We start from the raw sequence: 25,826 nt of genomic DNA, 5'->3' as shown, positions 1-25,826 counted from the left end.
ATTTATGATGCTATGTAACTCTTACAGTTCTGGAATGTACTGGATAACACAGCAGTTCTGGGAGGTCAGGCCGGGAGAGCTGCGTTGCAGACTCGCTGTGGAAGGAACGCTCATCGCCAAGGGGCCTTTAAATGTGTAGAAGCAAACAGTAGAAAAAGCAAAAAAAAATAAAAATCATATGAAGACTGCTAACTAGATGAAAATAAAGACAAGTTAGTTTTTATTTTCAGTTTACATGGAATGATATTACAGCACGCCACGGATAAAACTTGTGACAGAACTCCATTTCCATTAGGTTTGCGTTCTCGCTTTTCTCTATATATTACATAGGGGAGGTAATTCTCTCTCTAGATACATGACAAGCCACTCTCTCAGCAAACACTAATCCATTCACTCACCGTATGAATAATATTAAAGGATGAGCATTATCAGCTGTATACAACAAACTATATATACACAGGGTAAGAATCCTCCTTACACATAGCAAATAATTGTGTGTATGTATGTATGTATGTATGTATATATTTTTTTTATATGCAAGGGACAGATCTACTAAAACAGGACAAGTACGTACGTCGGCCTCTTCTATTCTCCTAGATGTGATCAGAACATGTGCATAGCTCTAGAGAAACTCCAGAAAACCAAAGTTCTCACCGAATTCAGACTTATTCAGAGTATATGATAAATTTCATTAAAATGTACAACCTTAAAACAAAAGCCTATAAAGCCACATTCATGCCAGCAGCCGAGGGCATAAAACTCTATGTTTAAAATGTGGCTTGTGTTCACTGCCATAGATCTACTGAGTGCACCATAGCCATTTTATGAAGACCTCACACGGGGCTCTGTAAGGAGGGTAATAATCTAGCGACGACTGTGGGAGTCAAAGGTCAAATAAAAAAACTTCTCCATACAAAAAATATGGGCATATTACATGCCGACGTCCACAGCTGTAATGCACCAATATAGCGTCAGACTCAAGCCTCTTGGTTGCATCTTTTAAGACTGCATAATTCAAACTGACACATTCTCTCCCATTTCTAGTCTCTGCAGATTCCTTCTCAAAACGAAGCAGCCTGGTAAAACACCGCCAATGCCCATTGTACCATCCCAGTCCTTGCTGAATATCAGCAACACAAAAATCGATGGATCAGTAGTCGCATTGGTGGCTTTACTTCAGAGAATGCATGAAGTTGTCAAGACTGAACTCCGTATCGTACTGCTCCTGATTCCACAGTTCTCCCAGGTTATCCAGGATCACCTTCATGGAGCTCTTCCCGCCAGTTTCTGATGTTTCCATTTTTTCACTCTTTCCACCCTAAGAAGTAAAAAAGGATAATACATAACTAATCTTAAGGCAGCAAAAACGTCTAGAAAAATAAAACTCTAAAGACTTTACCCGCCTGAAATTTGTGAACATTTTTGCATAAGGATTTGTAAAACATTAAAAAAATAAAATATTCTCACCCTGAAGCAATCCATGAGTTGTCCGGTATTGCAGCTCAACCCCATTCAGGTGAAATTAGGCTAAGCTGCAATACCAGTTACAATGACCTAACTCTACATGGATGCTTGCCGAGGTGGTCAGAGGTCTGCAGCAAACAAGAGTGCAATGATCCTTGCTCACCTTGTCAAGTGTAAACAGGTCCAGGAGCTGGTCGGTGCCCATACTCTGTAAGCTGGCATTTTCCTGGCTAATGACAGTATTTGCAATACTCATTTTGAATTTCTGCAGCCCCATAATCTTCTCCTCCAGAGTTCCCCTTGTAATAAGCCGATACACATTTACTACACGTTTCTGCAACAAAGTGGAATAAAAAATTACAGCACATGGATGCAAATGTATCAGATGTCTGGTAGACTAACCGTAAAAATCTGACCCGTAAACTACTTTAACAATGTTTTGTTTGCATACTCAACCACTATATACATGGAGTCAAGCTCTGTTCACACTGAAGTCTGTTTTTAGAGAATCAGACTAATGAATGAGGATACATCTGAAATATCCATTTCCACCCCATCAAGGGCTCATTCGCATGACCATATCCGTTATTGCGGAGTGCAAATTGCAGACCACAAAACACAGATACTGGCCGTGTGCTTTCCGCGGATCAGAGTGTCCTTCCCTATGAGAGAAATGCCTATTCTTGTCTGCAAAAACAGACAAGAATAAGGAGATGTTCTATCTTTTTTACGAGGCCGTGGAGCGGACGTGCGGATGCGGACAGCACGCGGTGTGGTGTCCGGATCTTTTGAAGCCTCATTGAAATGAGTCCGCATCCGATCCGAAAAAATTGCAGAACTAATGTGGACAGAAATACAGTTGAGTAAATGGGCCCTAACTTTTATTAGGGTCAAGTTTCCATTTGTTACATCAAAAAGCAAATGATGCCAGTGCGGACAGAGACCAAGAAATGTACCTGGTGATGGGACGCAGTGAGCTGCTCTAAATCTTAGATTTAGCCCCTTTATGACCAATGACACACAAGTCATTGGATGCAGGACACAGTATGACATGGGCTAGGTATCTAAGCCTGCTCTATACACATCAGATGTTGGCTGTGTTCAACAGCAGACAGCTGCCGCTGATAGCCAAGATTGGAGAGAACATTGATCCTGGCCATTTAACCACTTAGACGACGAGATCAATAGCAATCATGACATCTAAGCCATTATACAATTACCCGATCAGTGATCGGATCCTTCCCTTGACAGCTCTGCACCCAGGAAATTCCGAATACAGGGCTATCCTAAACTACAGACAAATAACCAGGGCATTATGATCTTACCTGTCCAATACGATGCGCTCTGTCCATGGCCTGAAGATCTCTCATTGGATTCCAGTCATGTTCAACAAACACTACAGTGTCTGCGCCAGTCAGGTTGAGACCCAAGCCACCCACATGGGTGGTGAGCAGCAAGACATCTATAGATGGGTCATTATTAAATCTAAGAAGAAATTTAAAAAAATTGCCAATGACCACTTGTCATAATATAAACTATGAAGAAATTCAGACTAAAGTTTCACAAATATTTCAAAAGGCGTTGTGATATCCAACCTGGTCCTGTAACTTACCTGGACACAATGGAATGTCTTTGACCTGCAGGTATACTACCATCCAGTCGTAAATATGTAACAGATGGCAAGTGAGGCTTTAGAAGGTCATGCTCCACAATATCCAGCATGCTCTTCAGCTGACAGAAGATCAACACTCTGTGCTGGCCTACAACTGCTTCAGTGCCACTCTCCGGAGTGCTGGCATTACCAAGACCACAGTCCAACAGCAACTGCAGAAAAAAGGAAAAAAAAAAAAACTATTTAAAGATCCCAGGACAAGGAGGTTCACTGTTACACTAAGGCCTTACGCACATGACTATGTATATTGCAGTCTGAAAACTGTATCCATACAGATATTATCAGTGGATTTTTTGCCGGCCTATTGACTTCAAAGTGTCCGTGGATCTCATTTTGCAGACCAGAATATGCTCTATAAATTTGTGGAACTGACAAAGATCAGGACAACAGAAACGAGATTTTTGTATAACTTACCAGTAAAATCTCGTTCTCGCTCTTCATTGGGGGACACAGAAACCGTGGGTATAGCTATGTCCTCTAGGAGGCGTTGACACTAGTAAAAGCTGTTAGCTCATCCCCTGGCAGCTATACCCCCTCCAGCCTGGAGAGAGAGCTTCAGTTTGTGTACAAGCAGTAGGAGAAGCAAGTAAACCAACAAAATAACATGGAACACCAACCATGCCAAGAACCCAACTAGGTTCTAACCAGCAACTGCCACAACTGTGGCCGAACAACACTACTGGGTAGGTGCTGTGTCCTCCAATGAAGAGCGAGAAAGAGATTTTACTTGTAAGTTTTACAAAAATCGGGTTCTCGCCCATATTCATTGGGGGACACAGAAACCGTGGGATGTCCAAAAGCAGTCCACGGGGAGGGAAAAAGCACAGACCCATGGAGCAAGCGCCCCTGCAGGCAACTAAGAAACTTTTGTGAATGTGTGTAAGGAGGACAGTAGCCGCCATGCACAACTGCGCAGCCGAACCTTGAATCCTCCGAGCCCAAGAGCACCCACCGCTCTGGTGGTGGAGTGAGCCGTGACACCAAAGGGCAGAACCCTGCCCTGGGTGCAGTATGCTTCAGCAATTGCAGACGTGCAATTACCACCCTGGAGGCCACCAATCCCTTGCGAGGAACCTCCAGGATGACCAAAAAAGGGAGTCCGTACGCCAGAAGGAACTGGAGGCTCACAAATAAATCTTCAGAGCCCTGACAACGTCTAAATGGTGTAACTCCCTTTCCCTAGGGTGTGAAGGGGAGGGACACAGTGATGGAAGGACAATTTCTTCATTGAAATGGAAATCAGAGACCACCTTCGGGAGAAAAAAAAGGAACGGGCCGGAGAACCGCTTATCCCTGTGAAGAACCAAAAAGGTTCTCTGCAAGAGAGCCCCCCCAACCCGGACACCCGTCTGATGGATGTGATAGCCACAAGAAAAAAATACCTTCCAGGACAGGAGTCGGAGTGACATCTCCCACAAGGGTTCAAGGGGAGAAGTCCGGAGCGTTGAAAGGACTAAGTTCAGATCCCAAGGCGGTAAAGGAGGACGGTATGGAGGAACCGTATGTGCCATTCCCTGAAGGAAGGTTATTATGGGCCCCGGGTGAGTCAGGAAGCTGGAAAAGGATACACAGCGCCGAACCTGACCCAGCAAGGAACTAATGGCCAAACCAAAAACCCAGGACTGCAGGATCCACCCCTGCTAAAGGGAAGCGCTCCACGGAAACTGTAATTAATCCACCAATGTCCCTAGAGCCGAAGAGGCTTGTGGGGAGACTGAAAAGCTGGCTGATAAAGTACAGAGAAAAAAAAAAAAAAAACGCCTGAATGAGGAATGTCCAACCGCAAGCCAAGGAATCATACATTGGATAGGTAGAAGTAGAGACGATATGAGAATCATCGGTGGTGAGGAGTTCCCGTCAGCGACAGTGTATTGACGGTGTAGCAACGCTCCTCGACGGAAATGTTGACCAGACCATGATAAGAGAAAACGAGATTTTTGTATAACTTAACAGTAAAATCTCTTTCTCGCTCTTTCCTTGGGGGACACAGAAGACCTTGGGTATAGCTCATCTCCCTAGGAGGCGTGACACTAAGTGAAGACTGTTAAGCCCCTCCTCCACAGCTATACCCTCAGCCTGGAGAGAGAGAGAGAGACTGCCAGTTGCGTGTCCAAGTAGTGAGAAAAGGCAAAGTCCAAAAAGTGGAACCAACAAGCCAACTACCCAAAGGGTAAAACAAACTCGGAAACAGTCAGAGAAGAACAAAGAATGGGTGGGTGCTGTGTCCCCCAAGGAAAGAGCAAGAAAGAGATTTTACTGGTAAGTTATACAAAAATCTCGTTTTCTCGCCCAGTTTCCTTGGGGGACACAGAAGACCTTGGGACGTTCAAAAGCAGTCCAAAAGGGGAGGGACCACAGCACCAAGGCGAAGCACCCGAAGGCATCAAAAAACCGCCGCCTGCAGACCAGGCGGCCCAAGGCAGCATACGCCGAAGACCGAGTATGCACCCTGTAGAACTCGGTAAGGTGTGCAAGGAAGAGCAGTGACCGCCTTGCACAAATGCATGGCCGAAGCCTAATGCCTCCGGCCCAGGAAAAACCGACAGCTCTGGCAAAATGAATGGTGACACCAAAAGCAGAACCCTGCCCTTGGTGCGGAAACCACAGCAAGAGCCACTCTGAGAAAGCGGAGGAAAGCCACCCTGGAGGCCGTCAACCCTTTGCGCGGACCTCCTGGAAACACCGAACGTCGAAGAGACCGAACGTCGACAAGAGTCGGAGATCTCCAAGTAAAAACTGCAAGGCCCAAACAACGTCCAAATCGGTGAAGTGTCCGTTCCCGGGGGTGGGAAGGGGAGGACGACTGCCTCAATGAAATGAAGGACAAACACCACCTTCAGAAGGAAGGAAGAGACGGAATGGAGAACAGCCCTGTCCTGGGGGAAGACAGAAGGCTCGGACAAGAAGGGCCGCCACTCAGGCACCCGTCAGAGACACGATGGCTACAGAAACCCAACCGTACAGGACAGAAGGAGTAGAGAGGACTTCTGTAACGGCTCCAAGGAAAAATTGGAGCGCCAAGAGCCCAGTATGTAGTTCCCAGGACGGTACCGGAGGGCAGTACAAAGGAACCCAAGAGCCGCTCCATGGAAGAAGTTCCAGACAGGCCCAGAGGGTCGGGGAACGCTGAAAGAGGAAGGACAGGAACAACACTTGATACTTCAAGCAACAGAGTTCCAGCCCCAGGTCCAGGCCGGACTGGAGAAAGACAGAACCATGGAGAGAGAAAGACAGAGTGGGGGAACGCCCAGCTTCCCACAGAACCCCAGGTAAAGCCCTAAGTCCTACCACAGATCCTGGACGAAAACTCGGCTAGAAGCGAACACTAGCGAGCCCACTAGAGTCTCCTGGGCAAGCGGGCGAAAACCCAATGATCAGTAACACGGGCAGAACGGTCGGTAGAACTGGTCCCGTCGGCCCCGAGCAAAGTTGTCCCGTATCCACCCGGAGTGGGGGAATCAGACGGACAGGAACCGAAGGGTCCGCCCAGCAACCGCCCGATGCCAGGACAAGACAGGCTAAAGCCCAAGCCGATGTAGCCACCACAGGAAGACGGACTAAATGGTAGTCCTCCCAAGTTACCGAGAAGGTAAATCCATAGCAGAAACATTGCCTAGAATGGAAAAAACGCAATCTGCACCCAGCGGGAGGACAGAACGCGGTAGACCCGTTAGATAGGCACAAGCTAGTACAGTCAGTGTGGACAAGGGGACAGTACGAGGCCAAAAGGAACACCAGAACCATCCACATGAACAACCATGCTCTTCCCAGAGGGGAGGGCAGAGAAGGAACATCCTCTGAAGCGTGGCCGGAACAGAAGCCACATCGGAGATATCCGTACCGAGTGGGAGCCAAACAGAACCGGCGAGAAAAGGCAGTCGAGGCAGAGGCCGGCATAACACCCTCCAAAAGAAAGGAGGAGTGGGCAACAGAGAAGCCATAGGACAGCTCAAAAGCAGAACCCCGCTACACTGAGACGCCCGGTTCACCGCCTCGCAGAAGGCGAATACCCTGAAGAACTCAAGGTGGAGGTCCTCCGGACCTGGGTAAGCGAGCACCCAAGAGAAGTTGGGTGACCTTCCCAAGAAGAGCGGCCCGAACCTGGTAGGAGGAAATAGTAGTAGGCGAGGGGACCGTAGTCCCGCCAGAGCCAACATAGAATGCGAAGGGCGCTGCAGACAGCACTCTCGACCATGTGACCACTAGCGCAGGGAAACAATGCTGCGGGAAGACGAATGGGTACGTGTCTAGGAACCACGAACACTCCCCGGCGGAAGGGCCAACGAAATAAATGAGCACCGCCCAGCTCGGAGCAGTAGCGAGCAGGTAGAGGTCGTCTACTTATATATAAGGCATTCATTTATTGTTTGTTGGACAACACCTTAGGCTTACACAGGTGGACAGAATGATCTCTTTAGAGAATAGTGCAAGGCTTGCTGCAAACACCGTCTCCCAAGAGAAAAATAAATAAATAAAAAATAAGTCGCAGGAGGAAAGGAGGCATACGTACGAGTAGCCCCGTAAGCAGTGAGAAGGCCAACCCACCTACGGGACGAGAAGGTATACACGGCCCAAACAACGCACAAGAACGTCCGCTCACTGCAAAAATATCACTCAGCGAAGAAGGCCAGCCAGAGTGCCACAGTATCTACGGAAGTGCAAAGTGCAAACTGAAAAGGAGTTATGCACAAGACTAGTATGGTATGCGATGGAACGCAAAACTGACCACCCCGAAAGGGGGGAAATGTACCTGGCAAATTGCAGTCGGCAAGGGTGCAAAAGCCCGCCCCAAAAAAGGGGGGAATGCCCAAGGCCGTACCTACGTCAGAGAAGTAGGGCATACCATACTTCGCCCCGAAGGGCGCCATGCACATAGCCACACAGTATCCAGCAGGAATGCAGGAGGTCCACCTAGTGAAAGGGGGACATGCACAGGGCTATCCTAGCATTAAGTGAGTGTGCAACAATTCACCCAACACCGAAACTTCGTAAGAGTGTAACTACTCCCAATGAAGGGGAACATGTGCAAGTCCAATACGGCACATACAAGGACAGCCTTGAATCTCGTGAGCGTGCAAAATTCCGCCCATGGAATGAGGGGTGGTCACGCACAAGGCCAGCACGGTATCCAATGGGAGCGCAAGCGTTCCACCCATGTTAGAGGGCCATGCTCAAGGCCAGCAACGTATCCGGTGAGAGTGTAGTATGCCGCCCAGAAAAGAGGGGGGGGTCATGCACATGGCCAGCATCGCATCCAGGGAGAGTGCGATCAGTCGGTGAGAATGTGTGTATGTCACCTGAAGGAGGCATGCCCATGGCCGGCAGCGAATCCAGTGAGAGTGCGTACACCGCCCATGGAAGAGGGGTCATGCATATGGCCGGCAGCGGATCCAGTGAGAGTGCAAGCACCCCGCCATGTATGGGGTTCATGCACATGGCCAACAACGTACCGGCGAGAGAACATCACCGACCGAGGGAGTGTATGTATGCCGCCACAGGGAAGGAGGCATGCCCAAGGCCGGCAGCGAATCCAATGAGAGTGCATCATACCACCTATGGAAAGTGGTCATGCACATGGCTGGCAGTGAATCCAGTGAGAGTGCCGAATGCCGTCCACGGAAGGGAGTCATGCCTATGGGCGTCAGCGAATCCAGAGAGTGCAGCGTTCCGCCTATGGAAGGGGGTCACGCACATGATCGGCAACGAATCCAGTGAGAGTGCAGCGTTCCACCAATGGAAGGGGATCGTGCACATGGCCAGCACCGTATCTGGTGAGAGTGCAGTATTCCGCCTAAGAAAGGGGGTCATGCACAGATCGCAACGAATCTAGTTAGAGTGTAGCGTTCCGCCTATGGAAGGAGGTCGTGCACATGGCCAGCACCGTATCCGGTGAAACTGCAGTAGTCCGCCAATGAAAGGGGGATCATGCACAAGGCCAACCCGCAGCCAGGGAGAGTACAGTATCCCGCCCAGGAGGGGGGTCCTGCACATGGCAGGCACCATAACTGGAGAGAGTGACGAATGCTGCCTACAGAAAGGGCCGCATGCACTTGACCAGCGCCGTATCATGAGAGAGGGCTAGAAGGGTAAAATGACCCTGGCAGCGCCGCAGCCTGGGAGCGCGACATGCCGCCTAAGGAAGGGGGGCATGTACTGACATGAGGCTGCAGCGTCCTGCGCAGCCCACAAGTTATATATATATATATATATATATATATATATATATATATATATATATATATATATATAAAATAAGTTTGTTTTTTTTTTCTTCCTTATATATATATAACAGCCTCACTGAGGCAGAAAGGGGAGCCACCTACAGGGGCACGGGGGGGGGGGGGGGGGGGGGGGGGGGGTTGGCAGCCATACAGGCCCATCTGAAGCCGGCCTGTACCCAAAGGGTTAACAGGGATCCGGCCTGGAGGGCGGCGCTGCGATCCCCTGGGGGCGGGGGAACCTCCCGGCGGGAAGAATTGCCGCCTGGAGAAGTTCCAGCCCCCTCCAACAGAGGCCGGAATTTTGCGGCCTAGTAACTGTAGGCCGTGAAGCCGGGGCCTAAATTTTTAGCGGCGCCCGGCTGACCGGGGCCGCACAGTATTCAAGTACCAGCCGGGGACCCGGATAGAGCGCCGGGATCGCGGCTGCAAAGCCTGCGGTGCCCGGCCGACCGGAATGTTCCGACGGTCGGCCTGGGGCTGTTTGAGCATAGCGCTCATATTGCAGGCCGCGGGTGCCCACCCCGCTGCCCGGACCCTGCGCTCGGCAGCCATTTTACCCATGGAGCGGGCCCTGGCTTATAACAGCGCCCCATGTGGCCGACAGCCACAACCACCTTGCCCTTGGGCCGGTGCCCGTGAGGGAAGCAGTAGCCGGTAAGAGGGAGGGGGACCCTGAGACCGGGTGCCTGTGAGGGTGGGACGCCTGCATAACCCCTCCGTCAGGGTCAGCTAGTTGCAGACCTCTGCAGATCCCCAGGCATTCTTCTTGTAGGGAGAAGGGTGCCAATGACCTATGGAGGCCAGGAGAGAGGGAGCAGAATGTCGCCCTGCGGCAGCCCAGGGGCCAGCCTAGGTGTAGCAGGGACAGAAGGGTCCATAGGCCCAGTATAGGGTCAGGCACGCAGGAGACCGGGGGGGGACGGGGACGTAGGGCTGGAGAAGCCAATCTCTTACCACAGCCGTCTTCACCCTCGGTCCGTTCCAGCAGGGTCGCCCCTTCAGCTACTGGCACCGTAGTGGCAGGACGCTGGAAGAGGGACTTGGCGTGCGGGCGACCCTTGCGCTGGCGGGATGTAGGGGAGCTGGGCTGCCCTGATCCACCTTGCCTTCTGTGGGGGAGGCAGCAGTGCGGGTGACCGACACTGGCGCAGCTCAACCCCGGGAGAAACAGAGGTCTAGTGCGTCTCTGTTGTCCCTGATGATCTGGAACAAAAAGAAAAGAAAAAAGTAAAAATCTAAAATTTAAACAAGGAGAAAACAGCCCTGCAGAGCAGGGAGTGTCTTGCCTCCTTGGACACTAAGCAAAAACTGGCAGTCTCTCTCTCCACGCTGAGGGTATAGCTGTGGAGGAGGGGCTTAACAGTCTTCACTTAGTGTCACGCCTCCTAGGGAGATGAGCTATACCCAAGGTCTTCTGTGTCCCCCAAGGAAACTGGGCGAGAAAAAACTCCTGCCTCGAGGAGGAAGAATAGAAGGGGTGTTCTGTTGCAGGAACGAAACTCCATCAACGGTGGTGAAGCGTGACAGCACCCCCGCTCCGCCTGGCGTGGCGAGTCTCGTAGTCTAGCCACGGAATGTGCAGTGAAAAGGCATGACTACCATCGGACTGACATGGCAGTCATTAATCAAGTCTAGAGAGGTAGTTGTTGATACGGGTAGTACACCCAGGACCAACGGGTAGTAGGATTCACCTGTAGAAGGAGGAATATGGAAAACGTCACAGCCCAACAGTCGGTCCGGAACAAGACGAAGAAAAAACCACAGAACCAATACCCTGCATAAACGTAGATGGGGGTAGTAATGTAGGAGCAGGGCGAAGCCCATTCCCCAGCTGAGACTGGCATGACACAGAAGTAGCCACCGGATGATAGTGGCGGTGCCATACTCCGCCTAAGGAGGAGGCCATGCAGCATACGCCACCGAATTAGACGTTAGAAAAATCCGTTAGCTGACGAAGGAGCCGTGCAGGAGGAGCCAGAGTATGTAATGGCTACACTAGGACCCCCATACCATAGGAGCCGCAGCGTGCCCCGCCAGCACAAACTGAGGAGCAGACTAGAGGAATCCGGTAGAAGACATGGTACCATACTGCCCCGGCGTTGAACAGTAACAACTGCCAAGCCAGCGTCAGGGTAGAACCCCTACCTGAGGGAATGCCCAACTGGAGCGACTGTGAACGCTACTACCAGCTTAAAATCCGCACCAGCGGAGAACACGCTGCAAAAGCTAAACCAGAGTGCCAGCACAACCTCTTCCCACATCAGGAATGGTGGATAGAGAATATAGAGTCAGTGTAACACTCGACTTGCTGATTACAATATTATGTGCCATGGTGTACGCATTACATATTGTGGAAGACACATATTTGAACAGTGGAGGACCATGGAGATGGGGGGACACTAGGACACATGAGTGACTCTGGGAAACCCCCTGAAGAGAGGTGGTCATATTCATGCCCCAAACCTGCACCAAAGGAAAATGACGCAATGTGGAAACAGCCACAGTATCCACTTAGACCCCAATGGAGGGAGGTAATATTCCGGTTAGACCCCAATGGAGGGAGGTAATATCCAAGGTAAGTACTGCATTCAGTAGTAGTGCAAATACTCCGCCTAAGGAAGGGGAAAATGCATAGGACAAGTACTGCTGTCTACCTCGGACGCCATCTTGGAAGATCTCACCGGAATCACGGCAGAGACTGAACCATTGATCCGCCATTCAGACCGAGACAGGAAGGGTGGGGGTGTGGAGGTGACAGGAGGAGGAATATGTCATGCTCTGACCCGTTGTGTGCAGTCTTACCTCTCAGAATCTTGCCCATGGCAAGTCGCAGGCTCGCCGGTGGGAGTTATCAACCAAACTACCAGGGGGTGGAATGGGAACTTCTAGAGGTTCACTCACCGGATTGCGCAGGCGGTGCTTTAATCAACCAAACGACCCTGGAGGGAGGTTGGGAAGTCCGGAAATCCACCAGTGGACTGCGCACGTAGTGCTTTATCAACCAGACGACCCCGGAGGGAGATTGGAAAGGTCCAGAGGTCCACCAGTGGATTGCACAGGTGGAGAATACCAATCAAGCGACCCCGGAGGGTGGATTGGGTACTGAGAGGTCCTTCTCTGTCCGTGCTAGGACACGGGCCCAGTCTGACACAGACAGGGCGGTCCTGCGGCGATGAAGCCTGAGGGGGCAGGACCCGAATGGACTTTTTAAATTTTTTTATGTGTTGATGAAAAACAGCGTCTGTTTGAAACACGTTGGAGGTAATTTTGGCACCTGTGGTCACTGGTGACTACGGAAGTGACGTCACTCGCTGCTCCTAGTGAGCGCAAAAACTGCTATACTCCTACCTGCAGCAGTATCATGCTGCCGGCCGGAGCGCGAGGCAGCACGCCACTAAAGCGGACTACACACAGACTTACTTCCCGGACCCCGGCACCACCGATATCAGCGATCCCAGACTTCAGCGAGACGTGACATCTGCGTCCAGCAGGAATCAACTAATGTACATACAGGTACACTGTCTGTATAGGAGATAGCTATGCTGTAACTAACCTGTGTGCATTACGGTGGATAGCATATCGCATAACCCCACCCCCGCTCACAGTACTAATTCTAACTAAGCTCCAGAGAGCGGCATCGCTATTATAATACATTTAGAACTTTTGCCTAGTGTCAACGCCTCCTAGAGGACATAGCTATACCCACGGTTTCTGTGTCCCCCCAATGAATATGGGCGAGAAAAGAGGTCATCTGTGTGCTGTTTGCATCCACAAGTCTGTTCTGCAAATACATATGGTATTGTGGACGTAGAACTAATCATATCTTTTCAGAAATCCAATTTGTAGAAATAAATCAGTCATATCCTGGGTTGCAGTCCCATACATCCAAGTAGAAGTGGACCAGCAGTCACTTTTTGAGGCTAATAAATCAAGCAGCTTGTTTGAAAAAGGCTGCTTAGCCGAAAAACGGTATGGCAATAAAATGAAAATTATCAAAAAGTGACTGCTGATCTTTTTCAGAAATACATACTTGCTTTAATGCAGACAGTTTGGGGGCATGATGAATATCCCGTAGAGTTGAGTTCTGAGTTGCTAGCTGATCTGAGACTTTCTTGTGTTCTGGATGCTGAGTGGTTAAAACCAACGCAGGGTGGTTGCATAGCTTCCGCAAATATTGCAGTGCCTAAAGAGACAAGATTATAGTAACTCCAGGACATACAGAGCAAGCATGCGGCCTCCACAAGTTCTTCAAAATCTACAATTTGTAGCAGGAAAATTGGCACTTAATTACCTGAAAGACATGTCCTGTGGCTTTGAGCCTTGGCTTTTCACTCTCCTCTGTTAGTGATGACGATGAGACAGTTTCATCGACATCAGTCTTTGCACGAGACTTTGCAAAATCTTCATATAACTGAACCTGAGAAACAGAAGCCCAATTTTAAGAGGTTATAAAGGGTATTCTGGTATCAGCAAATAAGGTTATTCATTGTGTTATGAAGTTATATAAATTAAAATATATTTTCCAGGAAGAAACATAGGGAAAGTTCACATCAGTTTCATATTCCATTCTTTTCCGTCAGAAGGACAGAAAAAATAAAAAAAATAAAGATCCTGTTGCATATTTGGCATCTGTTTGAGCCATTTCCATCTGAGACCCTTTAAGACTGGGGGAGAGAAAAATAAAATTTAAATAAAAGACACCCCCCCCCCCCCCCCCCCGTGGAAAAAATAAATAAAAATAAATAAAAAAAAGGATCTCAGACGGGAAAGGATCATTAGTTAGGAGAAAATTAACATTTCCACAAAATCTTATGAAAATGCTCGCAATGCAATTTTTATTTACCTGCAAAGGACTCAAGGTACAGTAGTAATCTTGAATAATCTTTGGAGGAAGATCCTGCAATACATCCTCCTTCATCCTGCGGAGCAAAAATGGCAGAACTTGCCGGTGTAATGCCTCCATTGCAAGAACGCCTGTAGATACAAAGTAGGGAGATAAAACAGATGAAGTGCTCATGCACACAACTATGTTCAGTCCACATCCGATCTGCATTTTTTTTTTTTTGCAGATTCATTTCAATGGGGCCACAATAGATACATCTGCATGCCCGTTACGCAGACAAAGATAGGACAGTTGTAGAGGAGTTTGAAAAAAAATAAAATAATTGGTGGCATGCACATGGCCAGGATCTATGTTTTGCGAACTGCAAAACGGATGCGGTCGTGTACATGAGGCCTAAACTGAAGTTTCACAAAACTAAGTGGGTGCATTTCTTACCAGCCTCCTGTTCACGAGAAGAACTTCGAGCATCTCTACTTGCTAAAATAGGTTTCCCATATCTTGCCGCAAACTGGCGTTCGGTGCCTAAAAAGCCAGGCATGAGGAAGTCAAACAATGACCAGAGCTCCAAAACGTTGTTCTGGGAGAGAGAAAAAAAGGAACAGTGTGAACGACTTCAAGGTAGCAAGAAGTAGTTCTATGTCAAGGTCGCTGAAAATTGTCAAACTAAATGTGCGCCAAGAAAGCTTGCAGAAACACCAATCGATAGTGTGTACAAAAGGTGTCATGTCAGGATGTTGGGGGTGGTTAGCATCTTGGATCTCCCCATGCCGATCCTTTGCTCTCGGGAGCAATAATTGCTACCAGAGGCGTCTTACAGGAGTCAATTTCTCTCTCCCTACTGAACACATGCACACTCAGCTCAGCATGCAATGGGGAGGGGGAATGGCTGTAAACTGGACTGAATGAACATTTGGCCATCAAGTTTATTGTCCAACCTTTAGGCTACCTGCACACATTGTGGATTACAAATGTTCTCGGTGCAGATTTTAGTATTACAGTACCAGCAAAGTGAATGAGATAAATTTTATGTACACTTTGCTTTTTTTCCTCCATGGGGAAACTGACCTGCTGCGTGAATTCAGATTTCCACAGCCTGTCAATCTTCTATAGAGTGGTTTTCTCCATAAACATCAATGGGGTTGAAAACACAAAAGTAAATCTGCACAAAAACTACAATATATAGTGCTGATTTATGTTTGTTTTATGTGGTTTTGGTGGGATTTTATGCAAAGAAATTTGCACCCCATGTAGGTAGCCTTCCTTAGACTCCACACAAACCTGAATTGGTGTCCCAGACAGGATAATACGATAATTTGCTGTTATCTGCTTCACCGCTTTTGACAATTTGGTCTTCCCATTCTTAATGACATGACCTTCATCCAGTATGCAGTAATTAAACTTCATGTTCCTGAAATAAAGTATTATAGGGTTGAGGCAAATGTATTTAGAAGTCACAACCACACTTCTATCGTACAGAAAAGATAGAGCGAGAGAATAAACAATTCCACTAGTACTATGCTCTTACCGCACAATAGGGTCAGGAAATCTAAATTCATAACAGTCTAGATACATCAAACTTCAGCAGAATTCAAGTAATTTCAATCAGAAAATGAATGGAGCACAATTAGAACAAGAAAATGGCAAGAAATGTAACCGCTAGAAATGATGAGGCAGCAGAACCAGTACAGGGGATTAACAATTGAGAAAACGTACCTGAAGAAGTCAATATCATTCCTAACAACATCGTAAGAAGCTACGATCAGATTGTGTCTCTTCACTTGGTGCTGTAACCTGTAAAATTGGAAAGATTACTAGGTATTTTAGGTAGCTTACACCAAGCTATTCATCCCACCCCTCGGCGCCACAATTGTAAAGTAGTCCCAAATTTAACAGCATATTCATTTGGTACCTAAAGCAGAATTATGTTCCATTTCACATATTTCTAGAGGCCTGAGCTCTTATCAGTGCTCCAAAGTCACTAATTACCTTCACATTTCAAACACTAAAATCCCATAAAGCCTGCTGTCGCCACTAGGGGGAGCTTACTGCATACAGAGCTATTCAGTTACATGGGAGCTGTATAAAAGGGCCCTTTACATGGGCCGGGATTCCGAAAGAAAATCGCTAATGAGTGTTCATAGAAATGCTAGTTGGTGATTATCTGGCATTGGAAAGGTGCCACTAATTACATGATGAATAGGCAAAACATTAATTCGTCGGGCAACTGTTTATGTAGGCACCTAAATCATTGTCAGCAGCAGATCGTGCTGTCTAAATATGCTCTGCTGCCGGCAAACAACCAGTGCGTAGGGGGACAAGCGAATTGTGGGAAAGCACATACCGTGCGGGTAATCTGCTGCGTGAAAGACTGCGAAGCCCCGTTCCGGACAGCAGAAACACGGGGCATTAACATGATTGCTAATGCCCTGTGCCTCTCTTTCACACAACCGATTACCCGCACGGCATCCGCTCATGTGACAGAGCCCTAAGGCTTTTTACATTGGCTTCATTGTTTTACAGCAGCCATGATCTGATATTGAGCATCAAAATACACCAAGAACCCCCTTATATTCAAGGCGATGATGCCCGCTTTGTTTTTATCCCCTTACTGGAAAGAATAGCAAAATTAAGCTATTCTGCCCAGCAAAAACAATGGAAACCTGGCAGAAATGTGAACAGAGTCTGGGTGGAGCCGGAATTTATTGTGTGTTTCAGACACTTTTTGCACCTTCATCAACGAGAAAACATGCCAAAATCATAAAAAAGAAGCCAATCTATAGATGGTGTAGCATTGGACAAGAGCATCCAAAAGACGCCCCAAATGTATCATCCAGTAGGAGCCATTGTGATAAATCTGACATCTTTAGACTGCCTACACGGTACAAATACTAGACAGGTGAGTACAGTCTTTTCTGCTACCTTGAAAAAGTGTACAATTACTTGCCTGGCTCGCTCTGTCGGAGGGCCTGTGTAATGCAATGGGTTGAGATACTCTTTAGAGCAGAACTTTCCTACTTCATCCACCCAGTGCCCAGTTAAGGTTGGAGGACATACGACCAGTGAAGGGAGCGGTATACAGTCTGCAGACTTACTCCTGCTATACTCCCGAGATCTGTATTGTATAGAGCAAGAATTCAAACCACACAGCCACAGCAAATTAAGTTATAATAGAAGATTTTTTACATTTATTTTTACCTAAGGCAATGGTCGCCTGCAAGAATACATATGGACTGCAACGTCTTCCCCAGGCCCATATCATCACACAGGATCCCGTGCAGTTTGTATTTGTTCAGGAAGGCTAGCCAATTTACACCATCCTGCAGGAAACAAAAAGAAATGGACCAAATCAGCAGCGTTTTCACTGTAATAGCACCATAAAGATAGGAAAAGGATATTAAACGCTACCAGGTGTGCAAGAAACCCAACAGAAGCGTGCCAGGGTGCTTAATAAACCACACATTTAGGTGGGTGGCACCCCTCAGGCAGATGAAAAGTGTTTGGCTTATTACCTGCTGATATTTCCTCAGTTCAGCTTTTATTGGAACAGGAATTGTATAATTTTCCAATTTCTTTCCGTCTAGCAGCTGTTCCAAGAAGCTGCGCTCCCTGGCTTTTAGTTTAATTAGCTCCTCTGACATATTGGGAGGATCTGAGATTCCAGCCTAGAAATGAAAACCAAGGTGATCCAAGAGTAAGAGTAATGGCAACTTAAGAGAAAGACATAAACCTTGGAATAACAATCCAACATTTACAAGAAAAGCGAGTGAAGCACAAGCACTTACAGAAACAATACATAATATCTGTAACGCCAGCCTTGTAACTGATGGTGGAGGGGAACAGAGGCGGGAACCTTCAGGATCAATGGATGTTCAACCAGACAGACATACTGCTGGCTTGCAGAAGTGGAACCTGTCTCCTGACTGACCGATCAGTAATTGCAGGATGCCAGACTTAGGGGCAGTCTAGGCTTTTAGAAGAGGTAACGGCAGCATCTCCAGTGAATTCTTTATTGGACGGACTTCACAGAAAGTGTACCATAAAAACAGACAGCAACGTTTCGGCTACATCATAGCCTTTGTCAAGCCTGTCGGCTATGATGTAGCCGAAACGTTGCTGTCCGTTTTTAATGGTACACTTTCTGTGAAGTCCGTCCATTAAAGAATTCACTGGAGATGCTGCCGTCACCTCTTCATTTAGTGTTCGGTGGACTGCTGAGGATCTGCGGTCGCGGTTCGGCTGTTGCATTCCGGTGGGGTCATCTGTGTCCGTGGGTGCTGCTCTACAACTGCCATTTCTACTATCCTCAGGATAAGTCATCAATATCAGATCGGCAGGGGTCAGACATGAGGCACCACCACCCATCAGCGGTATGAGGAGACAGCGAGCGCAGGATAGGCCATCAATACAAGAGCCCAGAGAACCCCTTTAACTTTACAGTCAAGTTGCTAAAGCTGCCAAATGTCAGCCTGTTGAAGGAGTTTTCCAGGCGTTCACTGCTATATCCAATATGGTAGCATCCATGTAGCAGTGTCTGGTACTGCAGCTTAACAGAATTTAAAGAAGCACCCCAACACAATTTTGCCTGCATAGCATATGCTATTAAATAACAATGTAGAAGCTCTTCTGTATGCTTGTGTGTACCAGTTTTAGTTAGTTTGCCCTTTTTTGGAGGGGATCTACCATCTTTATTAACTCTTTCCTTCTGATATCATGCATCTGGCTTGCATCTCAGAAATATGTTCTCATATTCATCTCATTAAAATACACAGGAGAATCTGCACACAGCACTGTCGGATTGTACATGTCATAAAGGCAGGCAGTGAGCTTAAAAACCCACACAGTGACATCGTGCATACACAGGAGAGCGAGCACTGGTCTGGGAGTACAGAATGACAGCTGCCCAGAAAAAAAAGGGCAAAAATCAAAGAACTACACAGCTAAAACATTGCTGGTAAGTTAGCATTATATGTCCCCAAAATAATTCTTGGAAGTAAATGGAGGCGAGATAAGTATCAGGCTGCCACACAGATGAGGAGCTATGTAAGGTACTTCAGAGGGGCCATCACAGACCCCTTAGGCTACATTTACAAGACCGCATTTTCTGCCTGCGTCTGATCGGCATTTTTTTGGCCGATCTCGGACCAATTCATTTTGACAGCACACAAAGCAATTTGTCTGCCGTCCAGACCCATACGGTCGTTCCCAAAAAAATAATAATTATACAACATGTCCTATCCTTATCTGTTTTGTGGACAACAGGCATTTCTTTAATGGGGCTTGCAGAAAATGCGGGATGCACACGGCTGGTATCTGTAGTTTGCAGATCCGTGGTTTGCGTACCGCAAAATGGATACAGCAGTGTCGAAGCCTTATTCTGATTAGTGGGAGTCAGTCCCATGCCCATCACACCCTAAAGATAAACGCTGGATCCATTCATTGTAAGCTATATATCACGAAATTGATCAAAAATGATGCATGTCCTTTAGTAACTGTATGTGGAAGGCTGGAAGGGCTGACCGACGCAATGCGCTCTGTCTGGGAAACACGGCCCGCGTGTCAGCCACATCTCCCTTGACCTGAACTGACTGCATCATAGTGAATTATGACAGTTAGTTCCCATCTGATCGCGGCTTGAATGTAAAGTGCTTACAAGATGATCAGAGTACAGTACAACAGACCCAATATCAGATAGGAACCGACCGTCATAAAATCACTTTGATGCAGTCAGTTTGGGTCAGGGGAGTTGCGGTCAGTCCAGAAAACAGCCAACAGCCCGTGTTTCCCAGACCGAGCATGGGTGTGTGAATCAGCCCCAATAGGAAGTGGGGCTGAGCTACTGCCTATAATGTGCAGCAGTAGAAATTGCAGATAAAAGGCGTACTTTAGCGTTGCTACAATGTTTTGACGTTGTCTAAAGAACGATGAAGGTCACAGGTCAGTCCCGCTGCTTATATCCACCAGAGTCTAGGTGTGTTTTTTTTTGTTTTTTTTAAAAGCAATTCCACTTACTTCCAAAGGCATTAGCCTGATGAGCGTTGCAAAGCACTGCGTTGCCATGAAGCGAACACTGTCTGTCTGGTCACTCATTCTTCCCAGAACAGGCACCACAAGAAGAACGATGTATGGGATAATACCGACTTGCAGCTGCTCCATCACACCTGGTGTTTCAAGTGTTAAGGAGCAATCCATGAAATGACTTCCCCACTATACAGGCAAAAGCAAAGCTCACCCCATGAAAACAGAAGCATTACAGTGAATCTCAACTTACAGGAAAGGCCACGTTGTCAATGCAAGAACCCGGAATTTCACAGTATTTGACAGTAAACTGATAATCCTAGAGAACACCGATCACACAAAGCAGGAGGTGAAGCCTGGTATCACCCACTAAATACTGTACCAAACCAGTCTTTCCCCCTGGACCAATTCTGGCCTTGACTTGATTGATTTTTTTCTGCCCTTCGAATTCTAGCAGTCAATTTTGGTACAACATTGCTGTATGCGGTCTTGTTTGTGTACACATTACACTGCATGTTAGTGCACATAAATTAGTATTAAAAAATATTCTAGGTTTTTAAAAGAGTAGCTACACTTTTTGGATACTTAATATTTCACAAGGACATAGCAAAAGTGTTGATTGGTGGGAATCCCAGTGCCGAGACGCCCACCGATCACTAGAACGAGTCAAAGTGCAGCAGAAATGACATTTTCCACACAAGTGAAATAGAACGACTGAAGGGAAGGATACAAGCTAGTGCCTCAATGGCCCCCTCCTGTTTCGTGTTGTCATCAATCGCACCAAGCCACGGCAAAACTTTCTCCAAGAAGCCATTCATGGTTTCCATGGTAACGATGCGGCTCATCACTCCTACACAACGAGAGGCCATATGCCTCACTGATGTGAAAGGATGTTGCAGACACATGAATAGATGCAGAAGATGTTGAAGCAGCTGGAAACACAAAACACACTTAAATATACATTGCATTCCACTTCAATACAGGCTACAAGGGCTCCCCCTGCTGGCCACGTCCCTGCTACCAGATATTGTAAGGAGAGGGATGACTACTTTCTCATAGGTCTCTTTACATCCACCTACGGCCTCTTGTACACGACTGTATGGCTTTTTCAATATTTTGCAATCCGCAAAAAACAGATCACATCCGTGTGCATTTCGTTTTTTTGTGGAACGGAACAGCTGACCCCTGATAGAACAGTACTATCCTTGTCCGTTATGAGGACAATAGGACATGTTCTATCCCGGAACGGAAATGGAAGGCATACAAAGTACTTTCCGTTTTTTTTCTGCGGATCCATTGAAATTAATGGTTCTGTATACGGAACGCAAAAAAAACGGAATGTAAATTGAAAAAATGAAACAAAAAAAAAAAAAAAAAAGTGTGTGGGCAAGAGGCCTAAGGGTCCATTCACACATCCGTAGTGTATTGCGGATCCGCAATACACCCGGCTGGCACCTCCATAGAACTGCCTATTCTTGTCCGTAATTGCAGACAAGAATAGGACATGTTCTATTTTTTTTCCAGAGCTGCGGACCGGAAATGTGGATGCAGACAGCACACTGCGCTGTCCGCATCCATTCCTGCCCCATAGAGAATGGGTCCACACCCGTTCCGCAGAATTGTGGAACAGGTGCGGACACATTCACGGATGTGTGAATGGACCCCAATACTCAGACCTGCTCCATTACTGGGATTAGTCTCACTTGACTTGATGTCACTGCAGAGAATCTATAGCTGGCAAGATGAAACAAGCCCTTTAAATTGTCTGAAGGCTGTACACCTCCTTTATTGCATCAACACATTGAAAAAAGGAAATTGCGGTAACATCTGCTTTGGAGGCTCTGTTCGTGGCCTCTGTCACAGACTGCATTAAAAATACCGGACAAAAAGTCCTTCACGTAGGACTTTTTTTTTAAAAAACAGGACATTTTCTATCTACAGCTCCAATGCAAGTCTACAAGCACCCATGTTAAAAGGGGTTCTCCAGGAATAAGAAAATGGAAATACTTAAATATTACTTTATTAGAAATAAATTCCCAAATACCCTTCATTACTTAGAAAGGCTCGTTCTGTCTGGGGTACAATTATAGGCAATAAAATGGCCGCCATCCTATTAGTACACACAAAAGGTGTCCTAATTACACAGGAAGACAAGTTACTTCAGAGCACTGAGCTAAAGAGGTGCCTCGTCCTCCTCTCTGCTCTACTTGTCAGGGATTGTGATCCTGAATACAGTATTATGATCTTCAGCTGAATCCTTGTGGCCATGAGAATTGAAGTAGAGAGAGGAGGGTGGGGATGTGGCTAATGAGCAGCAGTTGTATGCAGTCTCCATTACCACAGCCCCACATTACCAGTCTGTCCTGTCCATCCTTTCTGTACTTTATATCTCCTCATGAACTTCATATTAAACTGTATTCAGGATCATAATCCCTGACCAGGAGAGCAGAGAGGAGGAGGAGGCAGCTCTTCAGCTCAGTTTTGCAAAGTAACTTGTCCTCCTGTGCGATTAGAACAGGTTTTGTGTGTACTAATAGGACGGTGGCCATTTTATTTCTCCTAATGATTGCTCCCGAGAAATTATTGCTAATGAAAGGTATTTGGGAATAGGTTTATAATAAATATTTATTTTCATTATCTTAATTCCCAGAGAACCCCTTTAAGAAATAACACAAACTATGGAGTCCAAACCTTCAGTCATACTCTCTTCTGTCGCCTACTTCTCGGCAACGCACCGAATACCTCTTAGCATAAAATGTATGTATGTGCAGGATCACATAATACATAGTTTGGTGTCTCATTATGAAGACCGTTTCGGAGTTGAAGGCCCAAAATGTTTTTTTTTTTTTGCTGAGGACCTCAAATCCCTCTCCCAATATCCTATATAAATGCTGGATCATCTATCCTTATGACTTCATGCAGTGTCATTCCGCTATTATTTGTACTGGAAGTTTGCATCAATTTCTAGCAGTGTGCAATAAAGGTCTAGATGGGTGTCACTGTTTTATCCAATCAGTGTTGCCAGTGTCACAGTTCAGGGACACCACCCCCAACTGTTAATACCCATCTGGACCTTCACTGCAAACTGCTGGCAATTCATTTATAAACTTAGCAGGAATCTGAGGAATGGCACGGCAGTCATAAGAATAGATGCCCCAGAATGGTTAGTACATGGGAAATGAAAGCAGTTACTAAGACATGTCAGGAGAGGGACAGCTGCTCTTCAAAGTAATTATTGAAAAAAGTCACTTAAGTTTTCTTTAGATATACATTAGAGTAAAAATGGTTGTTTTCTATAAGAAAAGCACAATTTTCTGAGTCGTTCTAATCCTGGACGACATGAACACAACTGAGTGGCTTCTACTATCTGACAACGTGCGGATCAATAGAAGGTGACGTCCCATCTTTTACTGCAGCCACGTTATACATCATGTATTGTGTGTGCAGCCACGTTATACATGTATTGTGTGTGCAGCCACGTTATACATGTATTGTGTGTGCAGGCACGATGAGAGGCCATTACATAAGCACCACCTTTTTTGTACTTTGGCTGCTAAGAAATTTGCCTGAAAACCTTTCATGGGGCTGTGTGCGCTCAAATTAAAACTTCCCTTCTTGGGACTTGTTATGCAAGTGTTATCCTCTTAATTTATAGTACAAACATCCACCTCTGACTGGTTTTATGTCTTATCATGAGTTACCAGGGGGTGAAGACTGGGATCCATGGAAGAGGTTGTGACCTCAAACACTTGAAGGCTGTAGACAAGTTCCTGGGCGTTCTCGTCTCCTTTTTCCAAGAGAAGCTTGCCATCTACAACATAAACACCTTTTCTTTTACCATGCTAAGTTCAGGAACAGGAAAGTACTTTATAAAACAAAAAAAGCAAGACAACCGCAACTGACCTACTCACACATCATATCTATATATTAAAATAAATCCACGGCTATTTATTCACACATGTCATACAGAAACGTTTCGGTTCTCTCAGAACCTTTTTCAAGCCAAGTGAATTATAAAGTGCAACAGTGTCTACATTTATACATCATGAAATCAATCGGTACTAATTGATCAAACTGTGAACGCCCCTTTTAACAAGGTTACGATTCATTCAGTCTAAAACACTCTTCAATGTGAACCACAGCATAAGTGCAATGTGCGTAGTCAGCAGCGTCTGCGATTGAAGGCTCTGCACCAGATCTACAGAAATGCAAGGTATTGCACCTCAACAAATGGACACTAACGCGCATGTATTTTCGTACAATAGTATGGATGTGGAAAGAATCATGGGCAATGTGGAGGGTGATGCTGCCTTCCTCAGTGTCCCCTCTGTAACCAACATCAAGAGGGATTATGAGAATGTTACGAAGAAGCTGTTATCTATAGAGCTACATTCACTGACACTAGCCCAGTATCACAAAAACAACCGCATACCGAGAGGGAAGCGATCTCGGTTGAAACCAAAACATGTTTTCACATGATGGCAAATTCAGAACACGTTTTGAAGCCATTTCAAATAAGTATGCCTTGGATGTTATTTTATTAAACATTGAGTTTTCACAGAAGGAAATGATGGTGCTAAAGGGGAAGCTGCATGATACCGAACTTCATCTAAAGTCTGCCATGTCCGCCAGGGAGGTGGAAACCTTTTTGGAAAAACAGAATGCCTTCTTGGATAAAATGCGCAAGGATCTAGAGGAAATTAAGAGATCAAAATGATTATATTTCTGGGCACATTTATACGTGGGAACACCCATGGAACATGGACAGAAATACAACAACGAAAAAGATGCCGAGACGTAATAAAGATATTAATAAATGGATGAGGAATAAGGTGACAACCGAGGATAACGCAACCCCCCCCCCCCGGAACGTTTTTATGGTAACGGAACCCCATAGGAAACGACCCACAAGGAGAAGAGGTTGACGACATGGAAGGTACAGGAAAAACCAGAGCACAGAGATTAACAAGGATCAACACTCCCAGAGGGATGAATGTAACCAAGAAGAAATAGAGACTAATGCGGTGGTAAATATTTCATCACATATTTTGACTGAATATGAACTTAAGGTACTGAATAGGGGTCTTTTTGTCCACAGGAGAAACCAGATTGGTTTCAGCTGGAACTGGACTTAGGCTGCATTCACACGTCCGTGGTGTGTCGCGGACCCGCAAATTGCGGGTCCGCAACACAGCCTGGCACCCCCATAGAAATGCCTATTCTTGTCCGCAAGCTGCAGACAAGAATAGGACATGCTCTATCTTTTTGAGGAGCTGCAGAACCAAGGATCGGGGCCACGCACCGCAAATGCGGACAGCACACTGTGTGCTGTCCGCATCCATTCCATCCCCATAGAGAATGAATGGGTCCGCACCCGTTCCACAAAATTGCGGAAAGGATGCGGACCCATTTTGCGGACGTGTGAATGGAGCCTTAAGCCGCCTCTTCAGGAATCTCAGACTGAGGGTGTGGTTTGACTCCAGTTCCTCTGAAACAGAGTGAAACAGAATCCTATACAGAGGACTCAATTGACATTGAAGCAGTTTGATTTGCATTTAAAGAGGGATTTGTTTCCTGTTATTAACTCACATTCTCTAGAAGTGTTTATTGA

The 25,826-nt window shown here is 46.6% G+C and overlaps 1 protein-coding gene across 1 annotated transcript in view; it reads right to left on the bottom strand.

The window, feature by feature from the left end:
• Positions 1-521: 521 nt before the first annotated feature.
• Positions 522-25,826, bottom strand: part of BTAF1 (B-TFIID TATA-box binding protein associated factor 1) — a 96,663-nt gene continuing 71,358 nt past the window's right edge. The window contains 16 exon segments of the mRNA XM_040438270.1: positions 522-1,318; positions 1,628-1,798; positions 2,790-2,949; positions 3,077-3,288; positions 13,388-13,540; positions 13,649-13,774; positions 14,201-14,331; positions 14,636-14,777; positions 15,479-15,608; positions 15,914-15,991; positions 17,145-17,312; positions 17,396-17,517; positions 17,710-17,862; positions 20,210-20,358; positions 20,946-21,147; positions 23,917-24,026. Coding sequence (XP_040294204.1) covers positions 1,172-1,318; positions 1,628-1,798; positions 2,790-2,949; positions 3,077-3,288; positions 13,388-13,540; positions 13,649-13,774; positions 14,201-14,331; positions 14,636-14,777; positions 15,479-15,608; positions 15,914-15,991; positions 17,145-17,312; positions 17,396-17,517; positions 17,710-17,862; positions 20,210-20,358; positions 20,946-21,147; positions 23,917-24,026 — 2,354 coding nt within the window. The 3' untranslated portion in view covers positions 522-1,171.

Source organism: Bufo bufo, chromosome 6, assembly GCF_905171765.1.
Source record: "Bufo bufo chromosome 6, aBufBuf1.1, whole genome shotgun sequence".
Lineage (NCBI taxonomy): Eukaryota > Metazoa > Chordata > Amphibia > Anura > Bufonidae > Bufo > Bufo bufo.
This window is presented reverse-complemented; position numbering and strand designations above follow the sequence as displayed.